The 26,240-nt window shown below is 42.1% G+C and overlaps 1 protein-coding gene across 1 annotated transcript in view; it reads right to left on the bottom strand.

Moving 5' to 3' along the window:
- TMEM255B (transmembrane protein 255B) overlaps positions 1-26,240 on the bottom strand; it is a 788,288-nt gene that overhangs the window by 165,071 nt on the left and 596,977 nt on the right. The window contains exon 6 of the mRNA XM_078658950.1: positions 6,504-6,589. Within this exon, the coding sequence (XP_078515076.1) occupies positions 6,504-6,589 (86 nt within the window). The remainder of the gene's footprint in view (positions 1-6,503; positions 6,590-26,240) is intronic.

Raw genomic sequence — 26,240 nt, 5'->3', positions numbered from 1 at the left:
GACAAAAAACTGTGAAATATTGTCACAGAGTTCTTGGGATTCGATCCCCTCAGTGTCACAGGCAGTGGGCTTGGTGAACGTCTGTAGAATGTTATACAGGGTTTTTGCGTTAGAACCCGCAGCTGATAATTGAACGGCTATATGTTGTTTCCTAGCAGCACGGATTGCTTTATGGTAATTTTTAAACGACCTCATAAAGTCCTCCTTATCATCTGCCTTGTGTGTAGCTCTCCATTTTTTCTCCAACTTTCTCATGGTCTGTTTTAGTTGTCTGAGATCCCCAGTAAACCAGACTTCTTGTTTTGGGGCTGGGCGGGGTTTATAAGTTCTCAGCGGGACCACACGATTTATAGTTCTTAACGCAGCTTCACTGAATGCGCTTAAGGCTGAAGTGGCGTTTTCACCGCATACTTCCCAATTGGGCTCAGAGTAGTTTTCCCTAAAGTCTGCAGGGACCAATTTATTCCAAGGCCTTCTAACATTGGCCATCGGCCTATGGAAGGCTTTGACTTTATAGTTAGAACGAGTATAAAACATAATAACCGAGTGGTCTGTCCAATCAACTTGATTGGGACTGAGACAGTTGATAGCTGTTGAGTTACATAGCACTAGGTCAAGAGTATGGCCCGCAGAGTGGGTTGGCCCCTGATTCTTTTTATTAAGTCCAAGTGTGGCCAAATCTGTTAGCACAGTCTGTGCGTCAGTACACGTGGTAATCTCACTGTGGATATTGAAATCCCCCACCAAAATGAACTCAGAGTTAGCTTGCATGTGAGCTGCCAAAATTTCCATTAATTTAATGGAAAAGGTCCCACATGGACCAGGAGGTCGATACACGAGTGCACCCTTCCTGGTTTCCCTAGAAGTGGGGTTGATCGTAAAAATCATAAGTTCCATTTCCGGGGTACACACAGTTTCAATGACAGCAACCTCCAGCTCTTGTTTGAACACAATAGCCAACCCTCCTCCCGTTTTGATCGGGCGATCCAGCCTTACTATTTTGTACCCTGTCGGGACCCCCAACGTTATGGCTGGGATTGTATGAGGCTTCAACCAGGTCTCCGTTAAGAAACACAGATGAGGTCTCTCCGTTGTAATGAGGTCCCACACCTGTGTTGCATGAGAGACAAGGGAGCGGACATTGCACAAAAGATTTTTACACGCTAGGGGCGGATCTTTAGGTACGTTAGTGAGCTGAATTACAGGATTGGGGCTCCGCACTAAACTGGCCAGCTTTGGGTGACAGGGAGTGATTACCGCAGTGCTGGTAAATTGCAAGTGACACCCCGAACAAGAGAAAGGTCCCCCCACGCTGGAACGAGTCCAGTAGGGGCACAGTGTGGTAACGTACCTGCCTATTTCCATAAGAGTCTGGCGTGAATAAACCTGAGTTGCGCCATGCCTCTTCTCTGCTGCGAGGGTACAAGATGCCATGGCCCCTTGCCCCTAGCCCCGTCCTGTCGCGGACGGGCGCAGACGGGCTAGTCTTAGGCTCGTCTTCGGCGCAGGAAGAGGCGCCACACTGCGCGTCAACACTGCGCGTTGATGCCGACGAGTTACTTTATAGCCTTGAGCCTGGGAGAGCTAGAGCGCGAAGCGCTCGCCTCCCCGGATGTTCCTGGCTCTGCCCCGCCTTCCGCGCCCGTGATTGGCTGGAGGGTCGGACTGGGCGGGCAGGCACAGATCTAACAACACGGAAGCAAGTCCCTCAAGTGCGTGTGGGTATGCGATTATTTTCACAGAGTGTAACTAGCAAATCAGTCACAGCCCAGCAACAATTCCAACCCCTATTTAAAAAACGCTATTCCTGGTTAGCGAGTGATTTTTAAAATAACTATATGCACAGTTTCACAAAAATAAAACAGTTGAGAGCAGAATGCTCTGAGTGGCGCCAAGCGGGGTGAGGAGAAGCTGCCACCGTCCCCCTTACCGCCTATGAAGCTCTATGAAGGAAGGAGAAAGCCGTCCTTACGCCCGCTACGCCCAGCACCCGTTTGGCACCTAGCGCTCCCTGCAACCGGACCTCGTGGATGGTCTCCGGCCGGCAGGGAAGCGATAGATGTAAGAAGTTACTCGGGGCGTGGGGCGCGGTCTCAGCGGGCTGAGCGAATCAGAATCCAGAGCCAAAGTGAGGCTTGGATGGGACTACCAATCGCGTTAGCGTCCAGAAGAAAGAGACTTGGAACGCAAGCGCGTCGGTGTGTTGTCGAGTGAAGTCTCGATTTTTTCGAGGTTGTCCGTGCAAGTAGTTTTATCAACATTTTGCACCCTAGACAAACAGATATTATTATCCATGCAAGAAAACTTTTTAAGCAGGCATTGAGAATGGGTATTATAGGGATAGAAACTTTTATATTTCGAAAATTAAATCAGAATGGTGATTTAAGAAAAAACGAACAATAATGGGGACTCAATAAAACAAAATTAAAAATAAACAAGGTAAAAAAGGTAGATTTTCTTGTCAGCCATAATTCAGTTCACATGCGTCAAGACCCGTGGTGATTTTATGGTTGCAGTCATATGAGCCAGATTGTTTTAGCCAGTATTGATATGCATGCAGATCCTGGGGGTTCGTTGTCCAAAGGAATGATATGCTCAGTAGGGACTAACGCCAAAGGAATGATATGCTCGGTAGGGACTAACGCCTTAAAACAGAAGACCAAGGAATTTGGTCATTAAGCCCCGTGAGGTGGGTTCCCAGTCTATACACCCAACGTTGTTCTTTTTCAAAGAGGACACTCGCAGTATTTTTTGTAGTGGTTACTTTTTCAATGACGGTCCAGCGTAGGTCATTTGGTGTGTGGTTTTGTTGTAGAAAGTGTTCGCTCATTTTGGTCACTGTTTTGCGACACCTAATATTGCTTCGGTGTTCGCATATACGGGTCTCAACCTTGCGGGTTGTCATACCCACATACCTTTTGAGGCAAGGACATGTAATCAGATATACCACATTATTAGAATTACAGTTGCTGTGCGTCAATTGTATCCACGTTTTGCCAGGTTCCAATGAGAGTTGTTTGGAGTGTGTAGTCAGATGACACACACTACAATTGGAACAGGGATGATGACCAGTGACTGGTGGTAGTCCCCAAATTTCTGTGATTGATCTCTCTATAGGTGCAATGGGCATTGTTGTATTGGGCCTCATATGTACAAGAGAGTCTTTTAAGCTCCTGCCTTTTTTGAAGGAGAATAGTGGTTTCTCCCAATTCCTTTTATTGCTGTTGATAATTCTCCAGTTTTTGTTTACTGATTTTTTCATTGCATCAGACAGGCTGCTGTAAGTAGTTACACATGTCAGAGGTATACTAGATGGTTCCTTCGTGGTTTCTTCCAGAAGTGCTGCCCTTGGCTGATTCCGTGCTCTCTTATTTCCCTTGTAAAGGATGGTAGTAGGATAGCCTCTTGATTTGAGTTTTTCTGTGAGTTCATTCGCCTGGATTTTATAGTCATTAGTGTCACTGCAGTTCCGTCGTAACCTCAGGTACTGCCCATAAGGGAGATTCTCTCTGAGGGGCCTTGGGTGGAAGCTGGAGAATTCAAGCAAGTTGTTCTTTGCTGTTGGTTTGTGATGCGTTCTGGTTTTGAAATTGGTCCCATTTACCATGATGGTTAAGTCCAGGAATACTACTTCCTGTTTGTGAAAGCAATGCGTGAATTTCAGATAGGGATAGAGTGTTAACCCACATGAAGAATTGATCCAGAGATTGGACATCACCCTTCCAGATCAGGAAAATGTTGTCAATGTACCTCCTCCATAGTCCTATGGAGGAGGAAAATGGGTTGGTGCTTGGCAGTATAAATTTGCTCTCAAAATCATGGACATAGAGTCCGGCTACGCTAGGAGCAAAAGTACTGCCCATAGACGTGCCGGTGCTCTGTAGGTACAGTTGTCCTTGGAACTCAAAATAGTTTTCTTTTAAAGCCAGGGTAGCACAGTTTAATATAAACTCTTTAGGTGTTGTGTACTCCCAAGTAATTGAATCTAAGGCTTTCTCCACGACGATGAGGGTATCGTCCTGAGGGATGCTTGTGTACAAACTCTCGATATCGAGTGTCACAAGTATAATGGAATTTTCATCAAAGGTCATAGGTTCCAGGATTTGCAATAGGTTTTTTGTGTCCTTTAAGTAGGTGGGAGTGTTCTGTACTAAAGGTTTTAAATAGTAGTCACAGAACGTTGACAGTGGTTCCAAAAGCGAACCAATGCCTGACACAATGGGTCGTCCAGGAGGAGGATTCACATTTTTGTGGGTTTTAGGCAGGGTATAAAAGTATGGTATTGTCGTGCCTCCTGCTCTCAAATAATCTGCTTCATGTTTGGAAATCCATTCAAGATCCTCTGCTTCTTTTGCTAAATCGTGAATTCGTGTCTTTAGTTCAGGAGTGGGATCAGTGGCTAGTGGGGTGTAATTTATCCTGTTGTGCAAGAGGTTGGTGCAGATTAGGTTATAATCAACAGTATTTTGGATGACTATTCCGCCCCCTTTGTCCGCTGGCTTGATAGTTATGTCTTTGTCATTTTTCAGTTTCTCAAGGGCTTGGTACTCTACTGCTGAAAAGTTCTTAAATTGATTGGGTATTGGAAGAGTTTCCATGTCATTGTATACCGCCTGTTCAAATGCTGTTATTTCAACTGGAACTGAGTGTGGCGGGGGAACAAACGTGGATTTTGGTCTCAAATTGGTGTCGAATTGGGAGAGATTCATTGTAGAGTTATCCTTTGATTCAAAAAATGCCTTTAATTTTAGTTTTCTGAAAAACTCTGCTAGTTCGCAGTGGACTCTAAATTTATCTGGTCTAGCAGTAGGCACAAAGCCCAGACCCTTTTCCAGAACCTTTGTTTCTGTTGCACTAAGGATTTTGTTCGACAAATTGGTGACTAAGCTCATTGTGCACTCGTTCCTGGTGCTGAGGTTTTGCTGCGGGTATGGTTGCCCACTGGGTCCTCCTGTTCCCATGATACCTGGTGGTTGCCTCGTCTTTTGCCTCTCCCTCTCCCGCCTCTCTCTAAAAAAGGAACCTGATGATGGTTCTGGGGAAAGGTGGTTTGCATATAGGGATTCCAACCCATCATTGGAGGTGGTGGTGGTTGGTGAAAATGAGGTGGGGGTGGGCCCATCATAGGTGGACCATATGATGGCCACAGTGGTTGTGGGTTATAATAATTCGATCTACCCCTACCTCCTCCTCGTCCTCTCTGTTTCTTCCCCTGATAGTTGGAGTTATTACTTCCAGTCGAGGAATTACATAGTTTAATAAATAAAACACAAGAGAAGGAAAATGAGGCAAAGTGGTAAAAAACGAATTGTCTAAGATCACACAATTTGGTCAAGTGGGAAAGTCGGGATTGATCCCAGGTTTTCTGGTTTCACATTGTGCAAGTCAGCTACTAAATGTACATGTTTCGCTTCCCCTACACCCACCTTACAAACCCCATATCTACTGACCACCATCCTGCTGGTATCAGTGCGGCCCTCGGTCACACCAGAGACCATACTTTGTGGCCCAGGGGAAAATGTTTGTGAGTACCCATGCTTTACCCAAATCTTCCCTCATAAATACAGGCACACAGACTCTGGGGGGGCATATCAACAAGGGCCTTATCTCCACTTTTTTTTAGCTCTAAAAGCCAAAAAAAGCAGAGTTAAAACTATCGCCCTATTTACAAGTGGGTGCTAACATGCAATAGCGGATGTTAGTACCTGTTTTCCCGACGCATTGCTTTGCATCTCTAATGAGATGCAAAGTGGGTATCACTGGGCAGTACTGCATGTAAATTATCACTGATGTGCACATCGCGATATTTACAAGGAGGCCCACGCATTTTAGCAGACGTTAGTTTTTGGCGTCTAAAACTAACGTCTGCTAAAATGCTGACTTACGTATACTCAACATTGAGGTGGATTATGCTGATACGATCACAGGGTCGTATCAGCAAGGTTATCGCCATTTTCATGGAACATCGCTGGAAAACCAGCGATGTTCCTTGGAAAACACCGCTATTGCTGGAATAATTATCGCCATTGCGCTATGCGTTGTTAATACAGCGCTAGCATGGCGATAATTTCCAGTGATAGCTGGCGATAAAAAATTTCACCCTAAGTGCGGCCACCGATAATTATCGCTGCTGCGTGATAATATGCCCCTAGGTTTGTTACTTTGTACATAAGCCATCAAGAATAACTAATGCCCCTTTCAAATACATTGAGAACCAACACATTTAATGATATTTTTAAGATAGATATTTGAAAAATACTATCATTAAATGTGTTGGTTATACAACACTTCTACACATTGCACATAACAGATGCTATCATCACCCAATTTATTATACTTAATTTGCCGACGTCAAAAGGGTCGAAGCTTGAGACTGCCTTATTTTGGGGGTTTGAAATAATGGCCTCTAAACCTCTGTGTTTCATTGGCTGCTAGGTTGTGAGGAGAACAAAAGAGCATGTTCTCCTACCTAGTCGTGCACTGTAAAGTTGTAGAATGCTTACTTCTCGCAGTTGTAGAGGTCACAGCAGTAGCACGTGTTGCTTTTCACTCTCAGCTGGCAACGGCTGTTTAACTTGTTGCACGTCACCTGAAAAGTAAAATTGGAGCATTTAAATACTGTTCTATCAATCTGTTTCTGTGAGCTTCAGTGGAAAAATTATAATATCTCGAAATCGTTATTTGTTCTGGGCACAGTGCAGTTGAGGCAAACACATCCATTCCCCATTAACCAATAAAGGACATAAAATTAGGGTATGTAAACAAATGATGGACAGAATGCTGAATAAATCATGCATTCACCACAGTCAAAGAGATGTGGGTTGAATCCATTGTTCTTTTGCTCACCATGACTCCCCAGTTTAGACCCAGCCATATGCAAATTAGTCTTGACTCTGTTCCTCATGGGAACAGTCCTGCCCGCACTGCCAAGCCAGGTACTCCCTGGACCAGAAACAAGCATCCTGTGACGGGTTTCGGGGTGTCACCCCTCATCAGCCAGGTTAGCTTGAATCCAGTTGCACAGTGAGCAAGGGACCCACGTTTGCAAGTTACAAGATAAATGAAGACAATCGAGATATTCTGGTATATCGTTTCCTTCCTTTTAGACTAAATGTCCTTCTGAAAGGAGAACATTATCGGTTAAAATAAACAAAAATCTAGACCTGACAGCCCCTTCAATTCGGTGAGTTCCATTTAGGTTCTCATTCTCATACTGAGGGCCCGATTGCGATGCGGGCAGGAAATGGTCTGACCGTCGTTTGGAGCCCTCCTGCCCGCATCGTAATCACTAATTCGGATTTCCTTCCGAGTGAGCCATTTCGATGGGCTCGGTCAGAAGGGAATCTGACTCATTTTTCCAAATGGCTTACGACGGAATCTGAGAGCCCATCCGCCATTCGGAAGGTCCACAGTGATCCCCCAGCCGGCTCTTTCCTGCTGAGGGATTACCATAGCAGTTTCCCACTGCCTTTTTGTGCCGGCCATTCCAGCACAAAAAGCCATTAGGAAACAGCTTTGGGGGCCCAGTGCAAGGCCACTGAATGGTGGCCTAGGGGGACATATGGTGTCCCCCTTTTGATCCTTGCACCCCTGCTCTTTGCTATGAGAGCATGCATTCCATTCAGAATGCATGCTCTCATAGCAAAGTATAGGATTGCGACCGTACAGGGTTCAGTCACATCCTAATTCCTGGGCTGGAACCAATGACTTGAGGTCATTGAGTTCCAGTTCTAGAATGATGCCGAACGGACTCGGGTCCGCCGGCATCATAATTGGCCACTGAGTCCTGTTTAAAAATGACCTTATAATGGTAATTTTTTGCCACTGAATGTTCCTTTTAGACACCCAGGCTATCTGGAGGAAGACAAATTCCATGAATCTTCCTGAATAAGAAGAATTTCTCCTTGAAACTCTCTACCTTGGAGAAACTGAATCTCTCCAGGAGAAAATAAGAAATACCGGTTTGCCCATTTTCCATGGTTAAGAATATAATCCCTGACCAAAACTGTTCATATATTAATTATTAATTTTTTCTAATATTGTCCCTCTCTATAGCCCCCAGATTATCACGGTCCTGATGAGATCATAGCATTTGGAATAGGGTTGAAACATCATCGACACTACTGAAAGGACAGTCCTTAAGCTAATGTCTGAATAGTTATTGGAGGTCCTTGTATATACCAATAACTTACATATATTGTTGTAAATTTTATGTCGCTTGTTGTCACCTTCTCTAGAAGTGTGGTTTTGCTTACTTCATCTGGGGCTCTTCTATCACTTTTCTCTTCTAAAGAAAACACCCACCACTAAATCAATATGCGCTGTTGTATATATCTGTAGATGCTGTTTCTACTGTTTATGAGAATAACAAAAAATAAACATTTTAGTTCAGCTGAACTGTCATGACAGTATGGTCCAGGTCTTAAAAGTATTTTTTTGATTGGGTTGGACAGATTGATACTGTTCCATAATTCTAAAAAGTCGTTATTTGTTATAAATCCAAAGCAAGATTTTTTCTTGTGAAAATAGAAAATCATCCTAATAAGTGAGTTCCATGTGAACAATTGTTAGAAGGTAATGCTTCAAACCCAGTTCACATGGATGTATGGGTTGTTCTTTTTTTTCTAAAAATGTAGTTATATATGCACGTGAGTGTTTCTTTTTTCTGTCATTTGCACATTGCATTTTATCATGTTACTGCTTTGGTTAGTAATACTTTTTTTGTGTTTAAAAGACTTTATTTAGGATCAATAAATACCATAATACAGCACAAGAGCTATATTGGGTAACCAGCAATTTACATAAGGTATTAAAAAACATGGGAGAAAAATACATTAAAGTCTTTATAGTTTTACCAGAAAGGGGAAGGAAGGAAGGGGGGGAAGAGGGAAATAACAAAGATAAACAACTAGACTCCCTAAATAAGGATATTTTATCCTTTGCAGAATATCTCACTAAAAGAAAAGAAGATAAATTCACAAAGGATAAAAGATACTATACCATAGAAAGAGCATATCCCTATTTAGGAGACAACTTTTATAAACCCGACAATCAGCAGGGAGAGGGGGGTTATAATCAACAGAGAGTGAATAATTTCTCGGACTCCTCAGACCCTGAATCAGAAAACGAACAGAATTATCAAGAAGATGGTTATTATAATCCCCAAAATGGCCGTAGAAATCAACGCCAGTCTTTTTTAGGGTATCGAGGAGCGAAGCGGGGACGGCAGAGAGTACGCTTTCAACCGTCATCCCGGGGACATCAAACTTATCAGCATCCGATGGAGGGACAGCCCCAGCACTATCTGGAAACACGCAGCAGGCAATACCAGAGGCAATGGATATGATACCGATTTTCAATCTCTCAAAACATAACCTAGAAGCTTCTGATATATCCTTACTTTCGAAGGGTCTAACATTTGTCCCACATGCAAATGTAAACCTATTCGAACTTTATCAGGACATACATTCCTTTTTTAGGAAGATAAGATTAAAAAAATTCTTCATGGATAAGACAGAAATAGAACACGACAATACTCCAAACAATATTGTAGCCTTGCCCTCAACTTTTACTCCATCACTGGACCAACTTGGTCCAGAGATGGCTATGTTTGAGAAAGTTGTATTAACAAAATTAGAGCAGGCCTTGAGATATGTCCCTAAATCAAAATATAACATCTCAAAGAAGGAACATGACTCTTTACTTAGTTTGAAGAACAACAAATCACTAATAATAAAGAGTAGTGATAAGGGTGGTGGAATCGTTCTAATTGATTCTAACAAATATGAGGAAAACATGCTAAAGATGTTGAATGATTCCCTGTTCTACAAAGAGGTCAGGAATAATCCAACAAATAAGTTAGTCAGGAGAATTCAGCAGGTAACAAAGAGAGCACTGGATGAGGATATAATAAATAAAAAAGAATATGAATTTTTAAATAATTCACAAGGCAAATTAGCATGCATTTATGGCCTTCCAAAAATGCACAAGGACCAAAGTAATCCACCATATCGACCCATAGTATCAACTATTGGCACCCCGACTGAAGCCCTCTCTAAGTATATAGACAACATATTGAGACCCTACATACCACTCTCTCCATCTTACATTAAAGACACTGGAGAAATGATTGCAAAAGTGGAAAATCTCCAATTTAATGGCAATAGGGATCTCCTAGTCACGCTTGACGTCGAAGCGTTATACAGTAATATTCCACAAAAAGGAGCTTTGGATGCCACTATGTGTTTTGTGGACTTATACCAGATACCATGCAATAAACAATTTATCTATGAGTGCCTGTCTATAGTATTACAGGAGAATGTATTCCAGTTTGGAGACCGCATGTACCAACAGACGAAGGGCGTGAGCATGGGGGCAGCCATGGCTCCGTCCATAGCGAATATATACATGGCTCTTTTTGAGGCTTACAATATATATAATGAGATGGCACCCTTTTATGAGTCTGTTTCCCACTGGTATAGGTTCATTGATGATATCTTCTTTATCTGGACCGGTGGGGAACAGACTCTTGGGGAATTCCTGGAGTGGGTCAACCTTGCAGACGAAAATCTTCACTTTACTGCCCATGTCCACTCCTCTGAGGTTGAATTCCTGGACATATACATCCGGAATAGAAACAATATTTTGGAAGTCGACCTATATTCGAAGCCCACATCAAGAAACACCTTACTTCATTTTTCAAGTTATCACCCTAGGAGCCAAAAGGACGGTATTCCCTTCTCCCAGTTCCTTAGGGTGAGAAGAAACTGTACAAACATCAAAGACTACGATAGTCAGTCAGTTAAGATGAAGCAAAAATTCCTCGATAGAGGATATCCACATCGTCTAGTACGTGAAGCTTATAAGAGGGCTCGTTACTATGACCGGGATACTCTCCTAAATTCAAAGAAGGAAACCCAGGAACCAAAACTAGTGTGTGTCACACGACACTCAACACTAAATGCAAAGATCAGGCAAATAGTAAATGCCAATTGGCATTTATTAAACTTGGAACCATCTGCTCCTAAACTCCAAAAACCAATGTATGCCCATCGGAGAAATAAGAATTTAAAGGACTTTGTAGTCAGATCAAGACATATGGGTATTTCAGAAAAGATCCCGTTCGTACAGAAATCTATACAGGGAGCCAATCCAATACATGGTACTTCAAGATGTGGATCCTGTAAGTCTTGTGACGGTATCATATCAGGGCAGACTTTCCAACTGAATGGATATAATATTGTAGCGAATGAACTCTGGACATGTAACACTAGCAATGTTATTTATTTACTTATGTGTCCCTGTAATCTAGGATATGTGGGCGAGACTGCAAGAACTATTAAAGTTAGATTGACCGAACACAGGTCGGCAATCAAAACTAAGAAATTGGCTGCCCCACTTGCTGAACATTATTCAGATTTTAAACATGCCCCGTCAGAAATACGGTGGCGTATTCTAGAAAAAGTACAAATATCGAATGCCAAAGGAGGAGAGAAAATAAGAAAAAGACGAGAAGTCTTTTGGATTTTCTCTCTTAAGACCTTTAGTCATGGTCTTAATCAGGAATTGCCCTGGCATAATGCGATTCTGTGAATATTCCTTTAAATTCAATAATTTTGCAAAGAGGGTCTTTCCCTTTAAGAGACCCAGGTTTTTTCCAACCAATGACACTTTCCCTTATAAAAGGACCTCCGAAATTCAAATCGGAGCTGTTCCTTTGGAAAGATCAGACGCATTGACGGTGTTTCCAAAATTGTTGGCGTCCTGTGGAATACTTAAGGTAAGAACCGGCGCAAGCATTGTAGCGTTCGAACGCACTTTATTTAAGCCCTGTGGTATAATCAGGGAAATACTAATAGCTTGCACGTCTTTCATTAGGAGCCACGTGCACTTTAAAACCCGTTACAGCGGAACACCATGATGCTTCGGCTGTAGTCTCGTGATTGATTCAAATCTGCAACAACGCACAACGCACGACGTAGTATCTAGCGGCTTTCATTAAATTAGGTAAGCGGCAAAGCGAGAACACTTAAACATAGCTATTTTAAGCTGTTTATATACTCGGTAGTCTGTTTCTGAATCAAGATAGGATAAACGTTTTGAAAAACGAATCGGCAAAAGTTATTTCCGAAAATGGTAGATTAACAGGCGGCTCGCCTCTTTTTTCTTTATCAGGAGCCCACACCATTTTTATATAGAACACACAAAATCACAGGATGTTCGTGTCCTTAACAAGCTGCGCAGTCAACTCACGCGATTGAATTTGCACTACGTTACAACATCACCTTTATATATTTTGGTAAGCGATAACTATATAGTGTTGGCGCATAATTATTTACCAAATTAGCACTAAGAAACCTTGGCTGATTCTGTTTGGTGTATTATATTATTAGGACCTGTTTCTACGCACTGGAGGCCTCGCAATTTAACGTACAAGGAGCTAATAAGACCTAAGTAGAAGGACACAAATTAATCCTCTAAGGGTAAGACTAATATGTTTCTGCCTTATAGTAAAAAAGCATCATTTTGGGTTTATATTAAAGCTATGATTGTTCTTCTAACGAATAGGATAGTGTGATAGGCCCACATCCCAACAAGAAACTTAGGCGAAGGAAACCTTGAATGATGACTAACATAAGTAAAAGGTGAGCAGTCGTGTATAATTCTTGTAATGTAACGACGCAGAATTTAAATAAAGGAACTGGGGAAGTGAGTTCAATTTTAAAAAGAAAGGGTTTCTTTGACCCATGTTTTATCCACATAAAATTCTATTTTTGATCTCTTTAGAATATTTTAACTGAAGCACCCTGCCCCATATTAGTGGATACAGTCTATATACAGCCGTCCTGCAGTCTAAACCTTTAGAGAACAGCACTGGCCTTGTACTACGGTACAACTTTAGGTAAGAAAGAAACATTCGTGTATTAGAATTGTGGAAATGGTTGCATTACAATTAGGATACCCCCCTCTTTCCGTGATTAGTGATCCTGAATGGAAATTAATATGAACTTTTTCTAATCTCTAACTTGTCTCATCTTATTTCTCTAATTCCTTCTGTATATCTCCCTGTATATCTCCCTACATATTTAAAATAAGGAACTATGTCTCAGAGAAATTCCCAAGCGAAACACAAATGACATTGAAATATATAAACAGATTAGTCATTTGGGCGATAAACATCAATTGAATGCTTAGATCTGATTATTGTGATTTCTTGGATCAAAAAAAAAATGAAATATAATATAATGATGTTTTTGGACAAAGTGTATAAATTTGCATGTTTTTGTTTAAACTCTGAGCATTACACCTTGTGTTTGCCGGTACATATCAGAATGAGGCTTGGGTATGAAAATCTGTACGTGCATAGGTGGAGCACATTTGTATATAAGGCGATATATCTTGTTTTTTAGCAAATGCTTATACCAATAGAATGTTATAACAAACCAGAACTAGTTCAGTTGTATCATAACCAATAGAAGATGTAACAAGTAAATCACTGTTATAATCTCTCTTACAGAAATTGGATGGTTAAAGTCCCGATGAAGGCATAGTTTATGCCGAAACGCGTCGACCGGATGCCACCTAACCTCCTCTTTTTTAACTAAAAAAAACTTTTTATGAATACAAATGTATCATTCCAGATCTTTTTATCAATTATGATCAATGCACTGTTTTACATTTAATCCTTTTTTAATCAAATTAAAAATGTATATGTTTTGAAACTGCACTAGTTTGTTTGCTCCATCTATTGGTTGTTGCTTTATTATATGCCTGGGATTGTTATTTCATACATATTGCTTACCCTGTCCCAGGATAATTATCCGTATCAGGGGGTCCTTGTTTGTTTACATAGTTGTTCCTTTTAGACACCCAGGCTATCTGGAGGAAGACAAATTCCATGAATCTTCCTGAATAAGAAGAATTTCTCCTTGAAACTCTCTACCTTGGAGAAACTGAATCTCTCCAGGAGAAAATAAGAAATACCGGTTTGCCCATTTTCCATGGTTAAGAATATAATCCCTGACCAAAACTGTTCATATATTAATTATTAATTTTTTCTAATATTGTCCCTCTCTATAGCCCCCAGATTATCACGGTCCTGATGAGATCATAGCATTTGGAATAGGGTTGAAACATCATCGACACTACTGAAAGGACAGTCCTTAAGCTAATGTCTGAATAGTTATTGGAGGTCCTTGTATATACCAATAACTTACATATATTGTTGTAAATTTTATGTCGCTTGTTGTCACCTTCTCTAGAAGTGTGGTTTTGCTTACTTCATCTGGGGCTCTTCTATCACTTTTCTCTTCTAAAGAAAACACCCACCACTAAATCAATATGCGCTGTTGTATATATCTGTAGATGCTGTTTCTACTGTTTATGAGAATAACAAAAAATAAACATTTTAGTTCAGCTGAACTGTCATGACAGTATGGTCCAGGTCTTAAAAGTATTTTTTTGATTGGGTTGGACAGATTGATACTGTTCCATAATTCTAAAAAGTCGTTATTTGTTATAAATCCAAAGCAAGATTTTTTCTTGTGAAAATAGAAAATCATCCTAATAAGTGAGTTCCATGTGAACAATTGTTAGAAGGTAATGCTTCAAACCCAGTTCACATGGATGTATGGGTTGTTCTTTTTTTTCTAAAAATGTAGTTATATATGCACGTGAGTGTTTCTTTTTTCTGTCATTTGCACATTGCATTTTATCATGTTACTGCTTTGGTTAGTAATACTTTTTTTGTGTTTAAAAGACTTTATTTAGGATCAATAAATACCATAATACAGCACAAGAGCTATATTGGGTAACCAGCAATTTACATAAGGTATTAAAAAACATGGGAGAAAAATACATTAAAGTCTTTATAGTTTTACCAGAAAGGGGAAGGAAGGAAGGGGGGGAAGAGGGAAATAACAAAGAGATAAAAAAACAGGAATTAAATAATCAATATTTTAAATATAACAGTCTGAGAAAGAACGTTGTCATCCATAACCTAGTACTAAATGAGTGAAACAAATATTATATAATAAACCTAAGAGTGTCAACTTATATACAATTACTATAGAAAGAACAGAGAGAGTATTTATATGGAATAAAACAATTCAGATAATACAGAATTAGTATTTAACATACCATTTCCAACCTAATTAAGAAATGTAGTATGAGGTAACCATAACAGCTCTGCATTATGAATGGATATACATTGAATAGTATATATTATATATAATTTATAATGTAAGCACACCAAATCCTGTATAAGATAATTTAGACGATGATTTCCAATTAAAATTGATTTGTTGAAAAGCAATCGCCAACAAAATATCTAACAACTTATTTTTAGGGAAAGATGATACATGACAATTCATTAAAGAGCCTATAAAAATGTAAAGAATATTAAAGGGATTTTCTAAACTAAAATTCTTTCTAATATGGGACCAAACCTTATCTCAAAAAGAAAGTGTATGAGGACACCTAAACAGCATATGCGTATGATCTGCCTTAGGAAAGCCGCAAGACCAGCAATTACTTGTAAAATGGTTTACCATGATGAACTTTTATATCTAAGTTATTGTCTGTATAACTAGTGTGCAGGGTTTATAGTGGAAGTTTTGGTTGTGTTTGCACTACCTTTTAAATTAGTCGTTTTCTTCTTTTTGTCTTTAAGTATTTTAGTTGTTGACTGACTACTATCAAGGTATATTATGTAATGTACTTTTTATTTTTTTCAAGCACTTTTATGGTCTCTGTACACCGATTAAAGTATTTTTTTACTTGACTTGAAGGCAATACACATTCCTGCCTTTTCACATGTACTGGTGCCCTTTTGGCAGCCTAGTGCCAATCCAGGCACCCTTGCTTCATGGTGCATGGGTGCTTGTGTTGCATGCAGGATTGTTTTTGTGCAGGATAGGGCCCCTTCCTGCAAAAAAACTATCCTGAGAGGCATATTGCTCTTTCTAAGTGTGCTGCAGAATGCAGCACACATAGAAAGAGGAAGTAGCAAAGAGAAATAAAGATATTTCTCCTCATTACGCCTCACCTTAGAAGGTGTATCTATTTGGGTAATTCCCATGTTTACCAGTTCTGGTAAATCTGGGAATGTGTAAAAAACCATGGGTGTTGCGTTGGAACCCCCACGCAACTCCCATGGAACGCCTTCCCAGGGCTGAGTAAGGCAACGCAGCGATTTGTGCTGCGTTGTCTTACTCCAGATTTATAGAACCACTCAGGGCCACACATAGTGGCCTTTCGTGGCTTCATAAATCACATGCAAGGTTTTCATCGGTCTTGCACCACATGGCGTGGTGCAACAGCAATGCAAATCAGCTCATAAATAGGCCCTTCCATTTTTAAATAAAGAATTCTAAATTTAATTAAAAAGAAATATTATAATACAAAATACTTCCCACCGTTTGTCCCTATATCAGTTCAAAAACTCATTCTTAAATAGAATCTAATTTGAATAAAGACAAATAGGCCCGTCTTTTTAAAAGTATTTTTTCACATTAAGTTACTGCCCACTCTTTGCCCTTATATAATTTTTCAAACCCGAACCAATAATGAAGAAGCATTTAACTGCATAGACTCAGAAACAATAAGATGTAAATGTAAGTCTAGATGAAAGACATGTGGAATAAAAAATGCATTGTAAATGTAAGTCTATGTAAATGATTAATTGTAAAGGTAACATACCTCATCTAAAGAGTTAAAGAAGTATAGCAATGAGGGAGATAGAATAGAAATACAGCTTTTATTGAATCCTTTAGCAAAAGAATTGGGGCCAGAGGATTTGCCAGAGGGGAGACCCTTATTCGCCATATCTAATTACTATTCCGATATAGCTGTTTCCATAACTTTACACTGTAAAGATGTAACACCATGAACAATAAATTATTTGATATATATATATGGATCTGTGCTTGTTGTGGTAGCTGTTCCTCCTGATGTAAACTCTTAGGATATTCCCAAAATGTAGAAATTATATTTGCTTTCTCCTAAACTATTTTTTCCCTGGGCATCCTGCATAGCTACTAAGTGATTGTTGGTAATTTTTCTTTTAATCTTAGAGCTAAGATGCCACCCATATTTCCATTATTTTCAAACATTTTCTCAATTAGGCTTTATCGTACAGATTGCCTTTTCACATACCTCCTTTTTATACCATCTTAATAGTAGTCAGGTGATTAAATAAGGTTTTCTGAGTAAGCTGATCACTTTGGTTGGCCACAGAGTATCAGTTTTCAATTTCTACACTCTGCGGTGAGCTTCTCAAAATATTTGCATTAAATCTATTGTTAGTTCTGGAAACAGTATACATAAGAGTGGAGCCTCAAAACACAGCTTTCATTCAGTCGCTGCAGGGCGCTCAAACCCCGAAAGAAGCGCTACACAACCCCCCTAGACTCCGCCTGACTTCTAAATGGTGGATCGATATCCCTCACTGTGCTGCTCAATCCCCTAGATCTGGTGCCTATCACCTCTATTTCACAAGTTTCCCTCTGCCCCCAATGAAGATGGAACCTTTTCTGTAGAGCCCTCAGCCCAGCAGGACTTCCCACACCCCCTGCCAAGGTTGCCTAGCCCTAGGATGGCTACCCCTTAGAGCTCTAAGAGCCACAGCCTACCAGCTGACAAGCCCTATTAACCTAATAGATCCCGCCCCATGTTCAAAGAAGATCCCTGGAATTAGAACATTAGACCTACTAGGAACTACAACCCCTCCCAGAACCCTGCCCGGCCCTTGTCTGACCGTCAGAGTCCCGACTATAACTAACAACAAGCCCAGACCAGGCACCAACGGTAACCTTTAATCCAACATCCATCTCACTCTCGGCTGGTCTGATTTACGCGCTCCCCACATCCCACATACTCCCCTTCCGAGAATTGATCCCCCTGCACACAGTACCTCCACTATGGTGCTTGACTCGCCAACCCCCCACACAATCCCTACCTACACATCTGAAACCCCATAGCCCGAACTCATACACCATTATCTCCCCCCCACCTCTCTGCTAAAATGAGACGAAACTTCAAACAGAAACTAATCCGACAACATAGAGAACCCCTATTTACAGACATCTACCACTCCTCTTCCAAAGGTCTGATTAAGATGGACCTAATTTTCCACACGGAGAGACCTGAAGACTAGATCTCCACGCTCAGAACACAACTTTATATCGCCAAAACGACATCCACACCTCGCAGCTGCAAATTAACATCCCTGCTCCCCAATCACTTGTCTAGAAGAGGGACCACATCCGTGACCATCTACACTAAGGCACTGTCCTCATTCAGGCAAACAATAAGAACCTTGAAGCTTTTGACTCCCTATTTCCCTCACTCCGATCCGTTCTCAAGCACCTGCCTCACCCTGCCTCAACCCAAAGCCCGCTTACAGCTACAGCTAATCTTGAAGCTTTCGACTCCCTCTTCCCCTCACTCCGATCCGCTCCCCCCACCCACCTTGCCCCGCCTCAACCCAACTCCCTCCTACAGCCAATCGCCCCCAACAGGGAACTCAATCCACACCACCACATCCCCCACCACACAGCTCCCCCGAGTCACCACTCATCACAGTACCCCTACCAAGCATATTCCACAGCTCCCTATGGAAAACACAACCTCCCCCCCTATTGGACCCACCCTCCGCAACCTCACGAATGAGCCCCGCTGACAGTGTCCCCTAACCTCACTAGCTCCCTCACAGCTCTCAGACACTCAAATTCATCTCATGTCTCAATCTACCAACCTCCCTTGACTTCAAAAAAGGGTAACCTGTCCTACACAATTAATAAGAGACAACACTCCCTCAACCCGATCTTCACCACACAAGACAAATCCCTAGATGCCCTCAACCCCTCCCACAACTCTATGGCGCAGCGACTCACGTCACTTGAAAACCAGATAGACGCGATCTCCCGGGGCCTAACCGAAATCCTCTCCAACCTAGGTAAAGCACGCAGATACCACCAATCTCCTCCCTGGGTTTCCCCCACTGCCAACACCAAAATCCACAACAGCCCCTCCTGGCCCTCAGAAACCCTTAAAACTCAGCCTCAGAGATCCCCAAGAAGGGCCACGGAACCCTGGCCACAAAAAGCCTCAAGAATCGCAGTCCCTCCCTTTAGGGCTCAGAATCGCTCAATTACTGTTACAAAACCCCGGACCTCAAGATCCACTAGAACAGAAGCAGCCATCTCCGACAACAAAGCAGACATTCTAGCCTCTTCGTACGACACCCACTTTGACTCCCCTAAATCCAAAATCCAAGTGATCACAGGTCTCCGAAAAGACCTTCCCTGCACAAAAACCCCGAGACCGCCCGTCCTTACCACCATACCTAGGGCGCCCAGAGAAAAGACCGCCAGCAACAAAGACCTTTTCACCAACTGCTTACTGATCAACTGCAGGTCGGCTTCCTTCCATGCAACTGAACTAGCAGAGGCCATCCTCTCGCAAGACATTAACATTGCGATCCTCACGGAGACCTGGCTCAATGAGCTATCCCCACTATGCTTAGACATGCTTGTACCCCCGGGCTTCTCCCTCATCAACAAAGACAGGAAAGACCAGCGAGGGGGAGAGATTGCTCTCAACCATAAGGACAACATGGTCATCACGGAAACAAACTCATACGACTACAATACATTTGAATGTCTCTCATCCAAAATCAAGACCAAAGATAGTGGTTCTTTACTCTGTCACCTTCTCTATCATCCTCCAGGTAAAACCGCCACATTTGGAGAACAACTATCTGACCTGATAGCTCAGGGTACACTCGGTGATACTAATAATCTAATTCTTGGTGACCTGAACCTACGGTGGAATGAGACCAACAACCCTCTAATCCAATCGTTATCCGGTCTCCTTTGTGATAACAATTTAATCCAGTGCTGCACAGAGGAGACGCACTACAAAGAAGCTCATTGGATGCCATCATTGCTCAAAGAAACACAATCGCTATCAACCACATACTCCCCGTCGATTGGTCAGTCCACCACATGATCCTATTTAAATCAACCAACCCACTTTCTCCCAATCACCTCTGCAAGACCCCCCCAAATGGCTGAGAAACTTCTCTCAGGTTCCCTTGGGAGTCCTCAAAGAACAGATAAGCCCACTTCTCCCCGACACCAATGACCACCTCTCCACTAACGACCTCACTGATTGTTACAATGCAAAGCTAGTGTCCATGCTTGACAAAATAGCTCCTCTAAAGCTCAAAAAGAGCAGAGCCATCCCGAACATGTTTCAACTCTGACCTCAACTCCGAAAGGAGAAAACTAAGAGCCAAAGAAAGAAAGTGGAGAAACAACCCTACCTCCATCCTCCGCGATCAACTCAAATCAGCCCGTAGGAAGTATAACAACCACATCAAAAACAAGAAATCCAGCTTTTTTTGCTCAGAGCTAGATAGTGCCAAAAACAGACCTAAGGAGTTCTATAGCATCATCAGACAACAAACTTCCAAGCCTGTGTCCTCCTCAAAACAGGCGTCCAAAGAACTACGTGACAACTTCGCCTATTTCTTCAACAACAAGATCACAAAAATCGAACTCTCACTGGACGTCAACAAACGCACCTCACGAAGAGCATCACGACTGGGTTGCATGATCTTTCTCCCGGTTCCTCCCCCAATTCCTGGCTCAGTTTCCCTCCCATTCAAGAAACTGAGATAATCACGCTGATCTCCACCTCCAAACCCTCAGCTCATGTCCTAGACCCCATACCTCCCCTACTGACCAAAAATATGAAGCACGCCTTTGCACCACTCTGGAGCACGATCATAAATAGCTTGCTGAAAAACTGAGTGGTTCCTGACTGCCTTAAAATGGGTCAAGTCACCACCCAGTTGAAAAAACCTGGCCTAGATACAACAGATCTGAACAATTTTAGACCTGTGTCGAACCTTCCCCTGCTCTCAAAAACACTAGAAAGATGGGTACTACATCAACTAACACAGCACCTGGACAACATCAACCTCCTGGACCCCCACCAGTCTGGCTTCAGAAAGGCTGTAGCACAGAAACCACGATTCTCAACATCATGGACGATATACATGGATCACTAGACTCTGACCAATGCTGCCTCCTCATTCTCCTTGACCTCTCGGCAGCATTTGATACTGTTGATCACAAACTCCTCATGAGCGCTCTCCAAGAAAGAACTGGTCTTGGTGAGGTAGTCCTCAAATGGTTCTCCTGCTTTCTTCACAATCGCATGCAAAAAATAAAAATCAAACACTTCACTCCTGAACTCCAGCAAGTCAACAAAGGCGTCCCTCAAGGCTCGGTGCTCTCACCGCAACTCTTTAACATCTACTTGGAACCTCTCTCCAAACTACTCAGGAAAAGAAAACATTTGCTTCCACCTCTATGCTGATGATACTCAGATCTATCTGGAAACTACCTCTCTCAAAGACATTCAAAGACTAAATAATGTCTTGAAAGATGTCCAACACTGGTTGACGAGCAACCACTTGAAACTAAATCCCGACAAGACTGAGACACTCCTCATCTCGAACAAGGAAGATAACCCCCAAATCGCCGAATGGTTAAAGGCTATCGATGCGCTCAACGGGAATCTCACTCTAGCAGACTCTGTCAAATCTCTAGATATCACCCTAGACCCAAAACTGAACATGATGAGACACATTAAGAATTTGGACAAAAGTGCGTTCCTTAACCTCAGACTACTGAACAAAATAAAACCCTACATTCCAACCAATGATCTCAAACAGGCCACCCAATCTCTGGTACTGTCAAGACTGGACTACGGGAACGCAGTCCTAGCAGGAATTCCTAAATCACATCTGGCTCCCATCAAAACAACATTACATGCGGCCGCCAGAATGATCACCGGTATCAGGAAATTTTATCATATCTCCCCTGCACTCAAGGAACTTAAGTGGCTCCCAGTCGAAATGCGGATTAGCTTCAGAACAGCCTGCCTAACCCATAAAGCAATTCACACTGGCAAACCTGAGTACCTGGTGAAAAAACTAATAAAAGCCGGCCAATCCAGGAACTTGAGAAGCTCAAACTCCCTCCTAGTCATCCCACCTAAAACCAGAATAAAAAAATCTGCGAATGGATCTTTCACTGGAAGCGCTCCCAAAATTTGGAACTCCATTCCCCCTCATATCAGAACCATTCCCTCTTTTCTAGAATTTAAAAGCCAACTCAAAACCCTGTTCCTCAACCGCTCCCTAGGAAGTGGATAGCTTGGGGCAGGCAGCAAGCATCGGGCTCTGCTCCAACCCTAAGACTCCGAAGGACCTTGGAGCCAAAAATGTCCTGCACTACAATGTGTTGCTCTTTATTTTGACGCTCCTCTGTTGATATATCGCTCCTCTATTTCGTATCTGATAATTATATGTTATGCCCCTACTGTAAAGTCTCCGATACCCCTGGGTCTGGCCAGGGCTATAGAAAACTTCTTAAATTAAATTAAAATTAAATATGGAGGGAGGCAGTGTGCATATTATTAACAATATACTTCTCAAGTACTTTGGACATATATGTTTGATAATTTGTGGCATTACGAAGATTCCTAGCTAATGAATTCAGTGAGCTTACCGCACCCCTGGCAAGATAAACAGATACTTCAATCGTGCCTATGCCCATTGACCCAGATGTCACCTTCTAGATGCTGACCTCCTTCACATGTTGTGGGCATGCCCACTTCTGTCAACTTACTGGCAACACGCAACAACCCTAAAAGCCGCTTGCATGAGCCACACAGTACCCCATGCTTGGGAGACATGCATCTTGGGTCTTTTTCGCAGGAGCAAGGGGAAGAAAGTCACTTCCCACTTCCTTGATTTGGGGCTAATGGCGGCAAAACGTTTAATCACCAGGTGCTGGAAGTCACCTTACCCTCCTCTTCTGATATCCTGAAGACAATCGCTCCTGGTATGGGCCCAGGCTGAGGGTAATACGCTACATAAAGAAGACACCTTAGGATTACGTAAGATCCATATAGCTGCTAGCTGGCACACTCTTTTACATGATTTTCAAAATGAGCAGCACTCAGACTCAGATCATTCCGTTAGTACAGTGAGAGTAGGAGAGGCAGATGCAGAGTCATAACGTGGTGGGCTGGCGAGACTTGATTTGGGCAGAATTGTCCCTTAGTTTTTGCCCCCCACCTCCTTTCTATTTCCTGATGTTCCCTATTGATGATGATTTCACTACGAATTTACACCCACGCCAACGCCACATGTCAAAGGCCCTGCAGTAGGAACTTCACGAGCACTCAGTAGCGACTCGCACACATTGAGAAGTCCTTGCCTATGACCTTCCGGAGTGACTCTAAACATGCTCATTGTGGCATGGGACACTAGTAATGGGCATGATCACTCGGAAGGTGAAATTGAGAATCCTTGAGCATAAGAGCACCATGAGATGTAAAAAACAATCGACTAGACTGACAAGTAATTTCTTAGAAATTAACCATCGTCTGGAAGATTTTAATTGGACGGTGCTCGAACAAACTTGTATTCCTGAACATGTCACTGATATCTCCAGGTTTTTACTGATTAAAGAACAGAAATGGGTCTTTAAATTAGAGCGTGACAAAACAGGATTAAAAGATTCTATACTGTGGGTGATTCTGTGAGTGTACACCATTAATACGAAAATGTATGGATAGACATACATAAAATCATGAGATGAGACTTTGTCTATCATGAATATACTGAATGTGCAGGATTAGGTCCCTGAGAAGACAGAGATATGGCGCAACACGACAGTATCAGTGGGCATGTAGACATACATGTAAATGACCTTGTGAGATACACGACCGCCTACTTACATCACAATGATAGTTGATGTACGGCTAAGCGCAAAGGGCAACACGAGAAGCTCAGCTAATTATCATAAGACGAACATTACGTGAGCGATCTTATGGCATGGGAGGTGATGCAACAGGGATAGCTGTGCCCTCGTCTTTAATGTATGAAAATTTTAAAATTTGGGCATAGACATCCTACTCTGTGAGTGGGTAACACAGAGTGTACTTGGCATATGCGATATTCAATATTAAATATTAGGCTCATGAATGGGACTGTGGTTCGACATAACTACTGTTCGACATAACTACAGTTCCCATGATTCTCAATTTTTGATGGCCTATGTGACCGGGCGCTGTGCACTTAATATTTGGGTCAGGTGTGTAAGTGGGTAATACAGAGTGTCTTCGATATATGCAAAGCATCATTAAATATCAGGCTGTATTGCTTAAGAATGGTAATCGGGCTCTATGAAACTACAGTTCCCATGAATCCTAGTTTTGACGGCCCACGTGATCGGACGTCTGGCATTCGAGATTGGTGGCGTGAGCGACGTTCTCCAAGCTAACATTAAATATGGCGGCTTCTGTCGATCGGTACCTCCCCAGGCGGCTCATCTACCGCCAGAAGTACCGACGGACAGGTAAGCAGATTTGGGTGAGTGAGCTCTTGTTGGTTTGGTGTGGTGTTTATATTATTTCTGGTAGAGGCTTGTTGCTCCTCCTTAAATATAATTACGCGCGCTTTACCCGGACGATTTGGTATATGGTATGCGGTATGCGGTATGCACTTTCCACAGCTGCATGAGTCACATAAGTGGTGTAGATGTGTTCAGGCACATAATACACACAGTGCTCGCATGGATGTCTGTCGATAGATTGGCAAACGCTGGGTGCGAGCATTTGACGATTGCAGTATGGGTTGTGCCGCATGCGTCTATGCTTATGGCTAAATAGTCACGATCCCTTTCCTTTACAAATACGGTAATGACTAGTTTAAGCAGCCGCATGGGTTGACAACTGTGTTTGATGTGCCTACAGGCATACATCCCCACTGTGTTCACAGTGGTCTTTATTACTGGCAAGAGACTTTGCATTACTAGGAGTGCATATTGTGAAAATCATCACCAGTGTTTGGTAGGTTGTAGCGTGGTTGGCATACACGTTCACAATCAACATCGATGATTTGGTGCATGCCAAGACTGCCTTGGTTAAAAACAGTATTAGCGGATAATATATTGTGACCCAGTGCATTTAGAATAAGGATGACTGCATTGGATGATCAATGCATAAAAATATCTTTTGACAATATTGGGATCCTTATTTAAGATCATGGGATAAAAGATAAATACCAAACTATGAGTCATATTAAACAAATTGTGGTTTTCTGTGTCAGTTTGTGTGCACGGTGTTCCTGCCACTATTTAGAGTATTAGAGGTATAGTGAAGATAAATGGGCAACTTGAACATTATGTGTTCTTTTCCCACGTTTGTTTCAGAGCGGTGCCTCCTTTTCCTGAGCCGCGGCCAGGTGAGGTGAGGTCATTTCCTCATATAATACGGGTAAGCATGAGATAATTGCATTGAAGAAAAGGCAGAATTAGATACAGAGATCTAATCTGTTATAACATAGAATACGTTTTTTTTAAATCCTTGATTCCAGTTTGTTAGTGTATCTACCTTGACATTAAAGCTTGATGTATTTTACTCTCTTGCAGAAACAATTGACATTCTGTCATTTACAGAGGAATTGGTATACAGTCCTGATTACAGGTGATAAGATTGTATTTGTGCCAACCTTACATTTATTCATTTAGTAACACTTAGTATTAATATTTTTCACGTTGTGCAGTAGCAATATTTCTGGTCCTGAAGAAGGCATAGGATAAAAATTGTCCGCTGATGCTGAAATATGTTGACCTTTTATACCTAGACAGTTATTTGTTGAAAACTGTTGTTTTGCACTGTTTTAAGGTTTGACATGAATTAAAGTGTTTTTCTCCCAGCGGTCAATTTTAACTCACTACACTCACTGCATCTTCACACTGCACTTAAGATTCCCACACTTATTAACTATTCACGTCTGTAGATCTTAGTACAGCGGGCTTTGTTGCTATACAATAGCTTCAATCAAAACATCTGTGAGTTCCCCTTTCCTTCTGAAAGGGTTGTAGCCCTTAGTGTCACTGGTGTGACACTAGGAGGAGACCCAGATGATGAAGCATGTCAATCAATCAATCAATCAAGCATTTATATAGCGCGCTACTCACCCGGAGGGTCTCAAGGCACTTGGGGGGAGGGTCCTCTACTGCTCGAACAGCCAGGTCTTGAGTTGCTTCCTGAAGGCGAGGTGGTCTTGGGTCAGGCGGAGGTGGATGGGGAGGGAGTTCCACGTCTTGGCAGCCAGGTAGGAGAAGGATCTTCCTCCCGTTGTGGCTCGTCGG

This window comes from Lissotriton helveticus, chromosome 8 (genome assembly GCF_964261635.1).
Source record: "Lissotriton helveticus chromosome 8, aLisHel1.1, whole genome shotgun sequence".
Lineage (NCBI taxonomy): Eukaryota > Metazoa > Chordata > Amphibia > Caudata > Salamandridae > Lissotriton > Lissotriton helveticus.
The sequence above is the reverse complement of the archived record's forward strand: the minus strand, read 5'-3'. Positions and strand labels throughout refer to the sequence as shown.